Here is a 15282-nt window from a genome sequence, read left to right as displayed (position 1 = left end):
ATCCTTTCAAATATTCTGTTAGCAAGACTGACCCCATACGCTGATGAAATTATTGGAGATTATCAATGCGGATTTAGACGGAATCGATCAACTATCGACCAAATATTTACCATTCGCCAAATACTCGAAAAGAAGTGGGAATACAATACCCCGGTACATCAACTATTTATTGATTTTAGAAAGGCTTACGACTCGGTTAGGAGAGAAACATTATACAACGTTCTTACAGAACTTGGAATACCGAGAAAGCTAATTAGATTAATTAAGATATGTTTAAGTGAATCCCAAAGTAAAGTCCGGGTAGGAAAATTTTTGTCCCCGAGCTTCCACGTCGAAAATGACCTGAAACAAGGAGATGCGTTGTCGTCATTATTATTTAACTTTGTGCTGGAATACGCCATAAGGAAAATCAAAGATAGCAACCAGGGCCTAGAGTTGAACGTCATTCACCAGGTTATGGCATATGCTGATGATGTAAATTTAATAGGGGATGATAGGAGAACAGTAGAAATAAATGCAGAGATCTTAATAAACGCTTGCAGGGACATGGGTTTAGAAGTAAATGCAGAGAAAACTAAATACATGGAAGTGCGTCGGGACCGTAATACGGCAAATTGTGGAGGCGTTAAAATATTAAATAATACTTTTGATAAAGTGGATACTTTAAAATATTTAGGATCAATATTAACAGACGAAAATCATATTCACGAAGAAATTAAATGTCGACTAAAAGCAGGGAATTCGTGTTACTACTCGGTTCAAAATCTCTTGTCGTCGCGAATTCTGTCGAGGAATTTGAAGCTTAAAATATATAAAACGATAATCATGCCTGTTGTTCTGTATGGTTGCGAAACATGGTCGCTTACTCTGAGGGAAGAACATAGACTGAAAGTATTTGAGAACAGGATCCTGAGAAGAATATTCGGACCCAAGAGGAACGAGAATGGGGAATGGCGGAAGCTTCATAACGAGGAACTACATAGTTTATACGGTTTACCCAACATTGTTAGGGTCGTCAAGTCTAGGAGGCTTAGGTGGGCAGGTCATGTAGCTAGAATGGAAGAAAGTAGAAACGCTTTCAAAGTCTTGACTGGTAGACCCATAGGAAAACGACCATTAGGAAGACCTAGGCGCAGATGGGAGGATAATATTAAGATGGATCTCGCAGAGATAGGAATACAAAGTAGAAATTGGATGCAATTAGCTAAGGATAGAAGTCAGTGGAGAGCTTTTGTGAACGCGGCACTGAACCTCCGGGTTCCATAGGCCATAGAATTAGTTAGTTAGTTATTTACTGCTCTTTTGACATGAAATTTGTCATATACTTGTCTTTGCCGATTATACACATACTAACATTATAAGAGATACCGGGCGAATTCGTTATCAAATTATATTCCTACAACAATATATTTATAGACATGCGACAATAATTTTGGACATGAGTGTACATCCCCTGTTGTGCTTGAACAGTTCAGTGTATCTTCACAACACTTATGAAAATTGAATAATACATGGAAGAAATAACTGATTTTATATCACACTAATACCTCTACTGATCCGAATTAAATGATATCAAAAAGATGAAGAAGTGCACTAAAGGAGTGGATAAATAGAAAGAAAAAGAGTGGATCAAGTAGCTCAGTAGTTATTGCATAGGTACGGTAAACCGGACACTGATTCGAGTTTAGGTTCAGTCGTGCATTTTCTCACTCATTTCACATCACTGAGTCCGCATCTACAGTTATGAAGGTATGGTGTGATATCAAACCGGTTATTTCCTCCGCTTCGTGTTTTTACTGGTAACAACGAAACACAGTATTTGCTCAAAAATCCTAAAACAAGACAAGTACTTAAATGTATCTAATAGATAACCATCTAATTAATCTATTATTTTACATCGTTTTCTTCAAATTTTGCTACAGTGATCCTGAAATCCTATAAGAATTTACTCTAAGGATTTCAAACGTTTGAAATATGCTTCTACAGATTATATAATAATCTGATACGTACTTTGGATACTTCTATATTGTAACATTTTAAGAGAAAATGTTTATCACTTTCAATAAAAACTAGTTTTGCTTCACGTTCAAAATTAGCTCTTTTGTGCTGAAATTCTCACTTAAGTAGTGTTACCTCTTTAGCTTCAACGAATATCTCTAACCTAATGTCCAATGAACAACATGTAATAATACAGATCGAATTTCAATACTATCCAATTATACTCTACTCAATTTATTTTAACCCACAGCATTATTCTCATCCTTGTGGCTCATTATTATTATTTTTACTAACAATAATAATTATCATTCACCTCCTCTTCCCTGTTTTCAATTCCACCACACTTTCTATAATAACCCTCCATGCAAAATTCATTCCTAAACAACATCCCATCCATCTTTCGAATGAATCTCGTTATTTTCCATCGATTTTGCATAGTCTGTTCCTATTTTGTACAGTATAATAATCCATACGAAACATTACCCATTTTCCTTTAGAAACTCCATTAACATTTCCCAGTTCACATAATCAAACCTCTTTCTAGACCAATAAATATTACATATACATCCTTGCATCTTGTTACAGATCTTTCACTGATTACTCGTACGCTATCATAATTTGTGCCCTTGTAGACAACATAGTGCCTGTAGGTTTTCTTAGTTTTCCCAGTTTCCCCCAACATTATCATTCCATCATTTTTTATCATTCACCTTCATTAGTCATCCGTCTCCTCTATCTTAAACATAATCGTAGAACGTAAATCTAAATGTCACTTCATTCGTGCTCTTACCCCCTCCTTAATCCACTGTTACGCCCGACTTCCTAATCTATTATTTCATATACTCTTCTGTTCAATATCTGAAGCATAATTTTTACTGTGTGCGATATGAAAATAATGGTTGTGTAGTCTCTCTCGTTTGGAAAAATAAAACCTAAGTTTTACGTTTCATAGTTATGCCGACCAGGCTAAAGGAGACTGTGATGATGAGAAATAAATTAAATGGTAGAATGAAGAAAGTGGGAAGAAACGGGAGAAAACCCACGTACCCTCTCCCTCTTTTGGACTTAATTTCTCACTCATTAGTATTATTTATTGTCTTTGAGAAATCTCTCGTCTCACATATTTCATCAGAGTTGATAAAAATATTTTATTTCTCTTCACATCCGAATTCTTAATACTCAACTAGTACATTAACCACCTCAGTTGGCTTTCCATTCATTTCTTATATCTTACACTACTGTAGTTCCAACGTATTATTTGATACATTTTATTTTTCCCTAAGTTAATATGACAGAAATATTACTTACAAGATGTTGATACAGGCGGAGGGCATGGTCCATCTTGCAACGAAAAGTGAGCTAGAAACACGATGATTTTCATAAACGCTGACCTAACTTCTGTGCTTGGACAACTTAACAAATATTCACAGAACCTGCAAATAAGAATGTGCATTAATAATTTGCTTTGATCTACAACAGCAAAAATTAGAAGAAATAGCAATGAGCGGTAACTTGATCAATTAAGCGTTCTAAGTACCATCTTCTGTCTTAGCAGTCTATTCAAACCGGAAGTGGCAGAAATCAACCACTACCGGTTTTCACGTTGATAGCTATACAATAAAAACTGCAATTTATAGCGAAAAGTGGTTTTCTACAATCAATTAAGTGTCCCAAGAATACATTCCATGTGTATTTTAATGTTTCTACCAAAACTCAAAAAAGTTGTACAAATCTACCACCACTTCCGGTTTCAATATTAACTGACAAAATATCACCCAATACACATCAGACTCCTTCATTTTATGTACAAGTGACACTGCTACTTGTCTTAGATTTGAGCAACCAATTATGATTTTATATGTCATTTCCATTTTTGCTATTGCTACAGCCCTTCTATTTCAAGTGTGCCCTCGGAAAATATGTGAAACATACTTCGGCCCAACCCTTGCCCCCATCTTACGGAGGAAATCTTTCTTTCCTTTGAAGAAAGAAGTGAATAACCTCGGCTATGTTGCCAATTTGTCATTTAGTCCTTTGGTCTTGGGGAGTGAAGATCGTAGTCTACCTAGAAGAATGGCTAACAAGATAATACACAGCGGAGCCTGTGAAATAATTAGTAATGTTTCAATGTAGCAACCCTGTTTGCATACAACTATTGAAAGATCTGGAACACACTAACTTGTCCCTCTTCTTTGGAGGGAGGTACGGGAAAACATATTTCGACACTTGAAACAGAAAGACTAGTATAATTTTATAATCTTACTAGCTGAACCTGCGCTCTCTACACAACCCATCATTCGCATATGAGCATGAATCTTCTTGACATTCCTTACAACCTCTGTACATGTCCATGTCCCTTTACAGACAAAAGTTAAAGGTGTCGTGATAAAAATCGGGAAATCATACTATAAAGGGGACATTTTTTCGATTATTTTTTCAATATCTCGGACCGTTTGTAAGATCTGAGCCTACTTCCGGTTGAAGCTTCTAATTCATGTATGACAAGTGTGTTCTTTCTTCTTGCATGCAGTATGTAATAAGCAAATACATTACATACACAATTATAATGTCACTTATATATGGTGTTCATTGGGCAAAACACTCCAAAAATAAGGATAAAATAAAGATTCATCTTAGACTGGAGAAACGGTTATCCTTCCCTTTTCGGTATTATTTGGCTATGAAACAAACGCCTGAAACACATACAACCCCAATATACAACTATATGGTGTTGGAATGTATAATGCGTAGGATATGATGCTTTAGGTTTTTGTTTTTAATTTCAACACTTCCAGTATACCCGTAAAAATGTAATAAAGAAATAATGGCCATGTTTTTTAAATATTCATTTAGAACTGGACAATCTACGCAAAATTTGCAATCGATCAGTGAAAACGTCATCTTTCTACATCCTGTAGTTTCCGAGATCTCATTGTCGAAAGGATTGGCCACAAACATATAGTCTAAAAGAACTCCAAAGATGGCAGCACGATTCATTTGCATTGATTTTGGAGAAGGCTTTGAACAATATTTTTAAATCATTAACTTTATGAAAAAGATTTATTTAAATAACTTCGATAGTAAGACTATTCATGGCTTTGGATTAATTGTTTTAACAAAAGAGACACTGACCAAAGCTTAAAATTTTAAGCTTTGGTCAGTGTCTCTTTTGTTAAATAACTTATTTAAAGTATACACATTTAAAATGTTTGTCTCTGTTAAACGTGAAATCACATATAACCGTAAATGAAAGATTTTAAAGTCAAATTTATAGGTTGGAGCTGAGGCGTTGCTAACTGCTATTGTAGCTCACACTTAATACAGGGATTTTCTTTTATTTACTAAAATAGGAAGCATTCGGTATTAAAAGTAAGCATCAGAAGTTTGATAAGATCTTTTATTAGAGTAAGGAAACATTAAACTAAAGATTGAATTTAAATTATTAAAATAGAAATTTCCCCATATTGTTAAACTTACCTATGAGGATGAGAAAATAGTACATTGTGAGCAAACCAGCTGCGCACAGCCTGTGAACATCTTAAGTGATGACAAAGCACATCGTACCACTCAGTGGCAGTTCCACGAAGCGTCTTCTTCGTATGGAAACCAGTATGGAAAAGGAACCGAGATGCAAGCTGAACACTTAGCATAGACAACTCCTCCGCTTCCGGGCTCTGAAGCGAAACAAGAATTTCGAATAACTAAAATAACTAAAATACAAATAATCATACAGTATCGATAATTCTCTTTCTTCAAATCTCCATTACCACATTAGTTTAATACGAAATGGAAATCCTGACTAATTGTCAGTACTAACTTCTTTCATTAGGTTAGAGATACAGTATACACAATACAAAATATAAGATTTAACTACTCAAAAGAAAATACAACAATTACCATTCCCTATCTTTTTATGGTAAATATACATTTTCAATAAAGCTTCCTGTATTTGACAACATGCCTTTGCATTTTTCCAACATAAAGCAAATAATGTTTACCTTTTACAAACTAGGCGAAACCTGCTAAATGATACAACGCTTAATAATAATAATAAAAAAAAAATGTAACGTGCAGCGGTTATGTCCTTTAGGCTAAACGATACGGATGATCAACGAAAGGGAAAGAATGGCGATGTTGGAGGAAATGAGAACGAGAAAAAAAAATGGATACGATGCTAGCAACCAAAAACTCTCATGGCATGGAATCGAACCAGAATTGAACACTACCACTAAGTTATCGTGTCCCCCTGATAGAGCACTTAATGTCAATCAAACGACGAAGGATCATAAGGTTCGATATGTTAGGTAATGTAATTTGTGGTGAACATAATCGTATTCCTAAATACTGAGTTGACGCGTTTCCTCTTCATTCCTGCAACTATTTAATCATCATTTATTAGCACTCATCATTTGTCTCCTTTAGCCATCCCTACGATTTCTTTACTTTCCATTTACTTTATATGATTTGTCATTGGACTGACATATGGGATAACTATTTACATAAAAAAAAAAATATCGGAAAGAAAAAACGAACAAAATACAATGTGCTCTCAAGGTCTCATGATTTGGAATAAAACTTGCAGTTATTCTCATCAAAACCGAACCGCTCAGGCTCACTAACAATGAACATAACAATAAGAGCGTTAAAAATGTAATTAGAATATTTTTTTGCAGGTTATTAAATTTGTATTGCACCAACTGACTAAAGGCAGTTGTTAATTATCAAATTTCTGCTTTACATTTTTTGTGTTCTCTGCCAAGAATCTCTTTTTAAACACTACTAGGAGTCAGAGTGACTTTCTGCCAAAGGAATATTAATTGATATGTGCACGAATATTTCCGGTCTTTGTCCTTGACTAATTCTCAATCTATTCCTTCACACCAGCCCCATAACTTTAATTTTTCCACACATCCTTTAAAAATCACCAGAAGCAGATTTTATCCTTTCCTGTCCTATCCTGCTAATTTAATGGCCCCTCCCTAGTTACGTTAAAATACAAGGGTGATTCAAAAAGTAACGCCTCCAAGCCCACTACTTGGCCAATAACACTGCACACATTCTGAACAGTTTATCATTAATGCACTGATGTTTAAGTTATAGAATGTCACTTGTTTCACCTTCCTCTCTCTTCTCGTTTTAGAGTAATGGAGCAACAAGGGCATCCTATGGTGACGTGCGGTTGAAACAGTAGGCTGACATTGAATTTCTGACTGCGGAAGATTGTGCGCCCAGGAATATTAATCGCCGACGACGAGTCGTGAATACACCATTACGATCTGGAAACGAAGTGTCAGTCCATGAAGTACCGCCACACGTCCTCTCCTCCGCCAAAAAATTCAAAGTTGTCCCCCATCTGCTGCGAAAGTGTTCGCTGACATTCTTCTTCATCCTCCTTATAGTCCGGATCTTGCGCCCTGCGACTTTTGGCTCTTCCCCAAACTTATGGATCACCTTAAGGGCCAACGCTCCAGTTGTAACGACGTGTGCATTACATCGCACAATTCTTCGCCGACAGCATGAAAAGCCTTGCCTGTAATGGGGGCCGTTGAAAAAATGATGCCACTGTTTGTAACTGACAATGTAAGCTTTTGCACTGATACCTGTATCGGTGCTATCTGTCAAACACAAAGGTATCACCTTGGAGGCATTACTTTCCGAAATCAATCTTGTACGTAAGATAGAACCTGACTTCGAGCATAACACTCAAACAGGAAAGCGTATCTGTTCTTTTTCTCGGAATTTTTATATTTCCAATTACGAACGCTGAAGTAAAAGTCGAATCGCACGCTGAAGTAGAAGTATCTTTCTATATTGTAATCAAACTTAGTTAAAATATAAAAACTACAATACTAAACCAATATTAGTAAATTTCTGGCTATAATTTTATCATGTAACTGGATTTGTACTTACCAACTTCTCTTGAGCATGTTGTCGGCTTAAAGGTGGACTATTACAAGATACCAACTTCCTAATAAATTGAAAATACTCTGCAGAAAATTGATTCCTATTATGCATGAATTTTATATTTTGCTTTTTGACGCTCCTCTCAATCGCTGGAGGCATCTTCATTATGCCCAATTTTGTATCTGCTGGAAACAAGAAAATGTGTAATACGTAAAATAATAAACATGAATGAAATGATCAATTTTAATTACCCCGATATACTAATTCAACACAAAATACTTTGCAATAAACCAAGTTTTACCATTAGTAGTATGGTTTAAAGCTACAGTTTTGAAGTCTTCGCATTTTGGAATCACCGTTAGTCAATTCACTCCATTATTGTTAATAAACCAGATTTTTTTAAAAAGTTTAACGTCCCATGATTATGTACAGAGGTTAAGAGACACTGATGACGAGCTGGATAATAATGATGAAATGGGAAAACCCTGAGAAAACCTACGCACAATGTTTACCCACTACAAAGCCCATTTGATGTCAGCTGGGATCGAATCAGGGATCCCATGCGTAAGAGGTGAGCGCTCTACCACTGAGCATCCGAATGATGTAGTAGATAAGAAATCGTTCTACCAATCAGACAATCCGGAGTCTGATTAATGTTCCGAGATTAATCCCTTGCGTTCCAGGTGCCATTTTTCTATGTGCGTGCTGCAATACCAGGTTTTCATTACCTGTTAAGACTGTCTAGAGGCATATTTATTGTGTAGGCGCGAGAATAACATTCATATTATACTTGCATTGTGGAACATTTGGCCTGAAAAAGGGAAGGTTTGATGTTCTGAGAGGATTTTATGCTGCTTCAGGTTGGCAACACTGACCGGAGATCAAAGACAAAGTTTTTCTTTCTTTTTCCTCGAAATACAATATCCAAGTTCCCAATTGTTTATCGTCAAAACAAACACATGTGTGTTGTCGTAATTTAACACATGTGTTGCCAACTGTTTATCGTCAAAACAAATACATGGCTCCCTTAAGCCTGCCATCTACCGAGACAAAACTTTTTTTTTCTTTTCCGTTAGTAAGGTGCTGTCATCTAAGGAGAAACAGTAGAACTTGTGCCTTGCATCCACTAAAAAATTTCATCATCTCCAGGATTAAGACGACCCTTAATGTAAAGGATACGTTTTCATGACATCCCCACGCATGTCACTAGTATTTTGCAATGGAGTATTTTACGGCATCCCCATGGAAGTCACTGGAACGCATAGGATTAAGGGAGACTGAAGATTATGATGAAATGGTGGAATGAATAACGTGAGATGAAACGGAAGAATCCCGAGAAAATTCACCAACAAAATGTTTATTTACCACAAAGCTCACTTACTACGAGCCGGGATCGAACCAGGGTCTCCACATACAGTAGAGCGTCGATTATCCGAATGTCGGTCAACCGAACGACCGCTTAACCGAACTGTGTACTCGCTCGCACCTGTTACTCTCCCACCCTACCGTCCATCATCCCCCTCACTCCCAAACCAAGTTTCCCACATTAGTCGCCGCACTGAGCCACCGCTGGCGGAACATTGCTTCTAATGGGACCTTCATAAGCCGCTGACCGGCCAAGCCGCCAGTCGCTGTGTTTCAACAATCAGCACACTTCTGTCGGTTTGGCACTGGCTGTAGAAGTACAGTACAGTACAGTTCGATTATCCGAACAAACCAGTTTTCCGAACACCCATGTCCCCCAATTACTTCGGATAATCGACGCTCTACTGTACCAGAGATCAACGTTCTATCTGTGAACTACCGTGGCACCCTATGACCTTAAGCTTTAACACTGATCTGTATAGAGTAAAGATGTTAATAGATAGCGAGAAACTGTTTTCTGCAACCAACTATGCGTTCCAAGAATACATTCCACGTCCACTCAGATCTCTCTACTAAAACTGGAAGTAGTATAAATTTACAGCAACTTCTGGTTTTAATCAGAAAATTTCATGTCATACAAATCAGAACTCCACGTGATATACACTGTAAAAAATGGGGTGTTGAAACAACACAAAATGACTACCACTTTAGCTTGTTATTTGTGTGTTAATTCAGCACCAAGCACATCGCCTTCTGAGGATATCAAAACTCGTTAGTACCTGAGAGAATTTGCATTAGCATTTATCGTTTAATATGAGCAAAGCTTTGCGAAATATATTTGGCACTTGTGCTAAGTAACAAATAATGTTCTATGTTTCCTGTTATCGATTACAGTAATATTGTTGTAAACATGTGAATCGTCTGACAACAGTTACATAAGCAACTGTTCTGTCATCTTCTGTTCATACGTGCTAAGACACAAGAATAACAAAGAAAGTAGATGGAAGCACTGCTATCTGTATAACTTGTCAGATGATTCACACGTTTACAACAATATTATTGTGACAGATTACAGAAAACATAGAATGTTATTAGTCACTTACCATAAATGCGAAATGTATTTCGCAAAGCTTTACTCATACCAAACAGTAAAACACGATACAAATACTCACAGCCAGTAACGAGGCATTTTTCATACGCTCTGAAGGCGATGTCTTGGTGTTGAATTAACACACAAGTAACACGCTAAAGTGGTAGTCATTTTGTGTTGTTTCAACACCTCAGTTTTTGCTGTGTACACATGACTAGTCACGGTCGTAGTTAGTACTTATTATTTACAAGGGTTATATTTTCATTGTTAACAAAAAGTTACATTTGCTTCTTTTCATTGTTATCGAAATTTAATGATTATTAAGTTTTGTGCTTGCATTTGTCTAATCAGTTTCCATGGATATGACCTGTACAATGATATTTCTGTTTTGAAATTTGTCATATTGATATTTTATAGGACAGATAGCAAGGATTTCTAAATTATGGAGTGCCTTTTTCGAGAAAGTAGAGGTATCAAAATGTTAAAAAAATAATGCACTATAGAGAAATTTCGCTATAACGGTCAGTAATGCACACGTCGAATGAGTATTTAGTGTTATAAAAGCTTTACGGCCCAATGACAGGAACGGAATGCCAACAGAACTTGCGCTGACCGAAATTTGTGTTACTTGAAAATAATCTATCAGAATTTCCATAAAACAGTTCTGGACAACAGGATTCTTCTTGATGCACTGAGGAGCACTAATGACTAGAAAAATAAGGCAGGCGTTTATAATTCTGTTTTAATTTAATTCGGAATATAATTAATACTAACAGCAGCGGGAGATGGTGATCCTATTCTATATCAACATTTATTCTGATTCTTCGAACACCTATCTTCTGAATATCTACAGTTACGACTTGTTCAGACTTCATACATAATCCTATAACATAGCATAATTTACTTTACCGGAACTTTTAGGCAGAATACTTTATAAGTTAGAATAAGTTTTCCTTTATTTATTCATTTATTTACTTTTTCGAACAAAGCAATAGCTTCTTTTCACATAACACAAAGGCATGGCAGGATTTTAAAACATGCTTATCTTATTTTCTATCTGTACGTATGATCACGCATTTTAATTTGCTTACTCTTCTAGGACTTCTAGCTTGTTATTGCAGAATCCTATAACCAATGGAGCGAAAAAATTCACTACCTAAGAAAGAAGGCTTACACTGTAAAGTGAAGAAATTTAAGGAGATCTAGTGGAATCCAGAAGTTCACTGTTTTCTTCACAGGATTTACGTAAGCAGACAACGATGGTATTGTAAGAGTTGCAGCTTGCAAAAAATAGTAAATGGTTGCGAACATGACTCCAGAGCAAATCGAAATATCAATACGAACTAAAAGAGCATCAGAGGGGCAAAGGTAAACTCTGTCATTTTATCAAGTAAACTTAATAAAGAACTAATATAACATTACGTTTCAAAAATACAGTATTAAGAACATCTTTGCAAAGAACAAATTGTACGAGTAAAAATAAGTACACTATATATATATACTGCATATATATAATTATACTATACATATTTATAAAATAAATAGAAGATAATAAAGTATACTCACTTATGTGTTCTACAACAAACCTGGCTTTAAAGCTGATAACGAAGGAATAATGGTTTGATTTCAGTTTAGAGTCCCGTTCAGCAGCGAGGCTATATGACATGGACCTACAGCTTAACGCATAATCCGAACCACATGAGCTCCCACCGGGAATCGAACCAGGGTCTCCCAGTCAAAGGCGCGTGCGCCAACCGCTTAGCCACGAGGGAGCTCGAAGGAATAATGATATTGAATTTTACCCATCAAGTTTTGGCTACAGTTTATGTATGACTACTATATGAAAACGCAATTACATCCTATTGGCAGTACACAAAATCATTCATTTTCCGTTTTTGTGCGTACTACCTGTAAGACGCTATGTCCTTCTGGTACGACTCCGGGACATTCTTTCATTAATGGAAATAAAATGTTTAAATGATACCACTGCTTTAAAAAATTGAAGTACAAATAGTTTCTACAGGGTGTCTACTATAATTCCAAAATGAAAATTCGTGCCCCTTTTCTTTACCAAACAATAAAATTTCACAACATTTTCATGAGAAATTTTGGGTGCGATAGAAGCGTGCTTTGCTTGCGATTTGGTAGCGTCTAAAGCCGACCATACACATTTTTGGTAAAGAATTTTGACGATTTAAAGAACAAAATTTTCCAGTTTATACTTATATTTGTAGATTTAAAAAAAAGCTAAATTTCGTGACTTTTTCTGGACTGTTTTCTGATTTCTTGAATTTTCATGACTCGTGACTGATAAGACACACTGTTCTAGGAACGAACATACATTTCGGCGTTATAAAAGCTAAGCTGTTGAAAAAGTTATTTATTTAGTTAAATTATAACGAGAACTCTACATATGCTACGAAATCATATATTTAAATAAATAGATCTAAAGGAAATCTCTGTTTATACTTAGAAAGTACTTACATATCGATAGTTCGTTTAAACTTTTAATAAGAGAATTCTCTTCTACATCCAGACGAGTGTAGAACAGCATATACGCATTCCACCACCTTTTTTGACGACGGTAACTCATTCGTTTTAACATGTGGTCAAACACCTGTGAGGAAATACATTAATATTAGTATAGAACATGCAGTATTCGCTGCAGTCCACAAATTAGATACTTAAAACTAGATACAAATAAAATAATGCTTAAAAAAATTCTAGTACTATCAACGAAAAATTTCATTTCCATATACAGGGTGTGCACGTTATGTATTGAATTCCAAAGCTAACTACTGACATCAAATAGCATCACACATAATAAAATAGGATGTTAGTTTAACGTGCAGTTATGCGTTTTAGACGAAAGAAAATAGGTGATAAATGGAAATAAAAGGTTAGGACCAGGAATTGTATCTCTGGACATTACTGGCATCTGTGGTCTATCTATATCCGTCACTGATGAGGGATGAAGTCCCTTGGCGATCCCCTGAATTCGGGATTTGACGAAGAAAGCAGGCTGGGACCATTATGTTACGTACCATCTCGACATTTGACTGGTGTGAGAGAAAAACCCAGGAAAAACTTCCCTCAGGATGACAGGCCTTAAGGAAGCTTTTACACCTTTTGGATCAAATGTCCCCACCGGGAATCGAACTGCAAATGGAACTGACAAATTGGGAAGTACAGTAGTGCCAGTGGCATAGCCAAAGGCAGTTTCCATGTTGGAAAAGCAACTTCACTAACATGAAACAAGTTAGTATTGCGTTTGTTTCTTGCGGTCGGCATCGGTTGATAATCTAATAAAGCTAAAATGCAATATACAAATATGTTGAAAAATCGCATTTGTTTCTTGAATGAACATTTTCTATAAATTCGCCGATAAAACATAATAAAGGAGACAATAAATAAAAGAAAGTGACAGATAATAGAAACTGTGGCAGAATGAAGGACGTAAAAAGAAACAGTACCAAAAAAGGACGGGGTCAGCCCTTCCCCTGCCTACATCACTGAGAGGGACAGAAACTAAAATGGAATCAAAAAATGAATACGATGTTGTACCAGGCTAAAGAATTACTAGTACTGTGTTCCACGTTAAGTTCAACTGAGCCAAGACAGATACAAGTTTTAAAGATTGAGATGTTACGAGTAGTAGGGGCGAAACTTGTAATTTGCATGCTCGAAAATTACTATGAGGTGTTGCATTAGCCAGATGTCATGCCTACATGTACCGATAGTTATCAGAAAAATAGAAAGTTCTGAAAATAGTGTAACTTAGCAGATTAACATGACGCTGGACCACATCCTTCTCCCAGAACATCTGATATGAGGCGTGGAATGGAGCTACAGAAGTCGTGAGTGGCTGCAAGTGGAATATTACACTATTCCGTGTGAAGTACATCACTAAGTTTCGTGAGACAGGCTGGAGGCGACAACGCACCGTATTTGTGTTTTCAATACAGACCATAGGTCCGTTCAGATTCGGGATTGGGTGGGCCAAGGGAGATGTTAAAACTTTATCCTTATGTTCCTTAACCCATGCTGCAACAGCTTCAACTGTGTGAACGGGTCCATCATCCCCCTGAAATATGGTGTCATTGCCTCGAAATATCATCTGGATCATAGGATACACATGGTCTCTTAAAATGGCGACATAATCCGGGGAGTGACGCGACCGGTAATCGTCTGCATAGAACCCAGTCAAAACTAGGATATTCGGCTTACAGAAATCACAGACTCGTCGTTATGTTCCACGGCTGTGAGGAGACAGTGCAGATCATGCACGTCAGCTACACAAGCATGGCCCGTAGTTTGAAATAAGCTGAACGATGACTCATGCGTTCACACCTTTTCAGTCATCAGCGGTTCAAATTCCACGTTTGTGTCAGTATCGGCGTCGTGCTAAAGCATTATGGTTGCTTATCAGCAAATTAGCCCGTACAACCTGACCGTATATCCATGTAATCGTAACTTGCAGATGACTGTAATTGTCAACAAAGGCAATGGGAAATGTTCAAATGTTCCTTGACTTTATCCGTCACCTGCGCTGCACACACCGCTTCTGAGTGACAATCCACTTTAGTGCTTGATGGGATCTGTCACTCAGTTTTTCTCCGACTACTGTTTCTTCTTGCCAACAGTCGCCATGCTCACTTTTGTTTTAGTGCTCCTTACATAGTACAGAGTTTGCCCTGGACCACCACCAGCACCACGAACTCGGCGCTGTGGCGGCCCTGTCTGACCATTGCCAACCCACACATTGACGTGTTTTCAACTCTAGTTTTTTCTATTATTCTGATAACCATCTCTATAGTTGTGCACGACGTTCCTCTTTCCTTTAGGACGAGGAAAGACGTTTTAAAATAAATGGACGATTTTGATCGATCAGAATGCATTTTTAGAAAAGAAGGCTTTGGTGAGTT

General features: G+C 36.8%; 1 protein-coding gene across 9 annotated transcripts in view; it reads right to left on the bottom strand.

The window, feature by feature from the left end:
• faf (ubiquitin carboxyl-terminal hydrolase-like faf) overlaps nucleotides 1–15282 on the bottom strand; it is a 172824-nt gene that overhangs the window by 38453 nt on the left and 119089 nt on the right. For 7 of the 9 annotated variants that reach the window (XM_081769869.1, XM_081769872.1, XM_081769876.1 and 4 more), the window contains exons 36-39: nucleotides 12842–12974; nucleotides 7909–8087; nucleotides 5476–5672; nucleotides 3307–3431 (exon numbers count right to left, since the gene is read on the bottom strand). In XM_081769869.1, coding sequence (XP_081625995.1) covers nucleotides 3307–3431; nucleotides 5476–5672; nucleotides 7909–8087; nucleotides 12842–12974 — 634 coding nt within the window. The remainder of the gene's footprint in view (nucleotides 1–3306; nucleotides 3432–5475; nucleotides 5673–7908; nucleotides 8088–12841; nucleotides 12975–15282) is intronic. The other 2 variants (XM_081769871.1, XM_081769877.1) reach the window with 1 other exon arrangement.

Source organism: Thermobia domestica, chromosome 8 (genome assembly GCF_964235325.1).
Source record: "Thermobia domestica chromosome 8, izTheDome1.hap1.1, whole genome shotgun sequence".
NCBI lineage: Eukaryota > Metazoa > Arthropoda > Insecta > Zygentoma > Lepismatidae > Thermobia > Thermobia domestica.
Note: the sequence above shows the minus strand (reverse complement) of the source record. Positions and strands in the feature narration are given on the sequence as shown.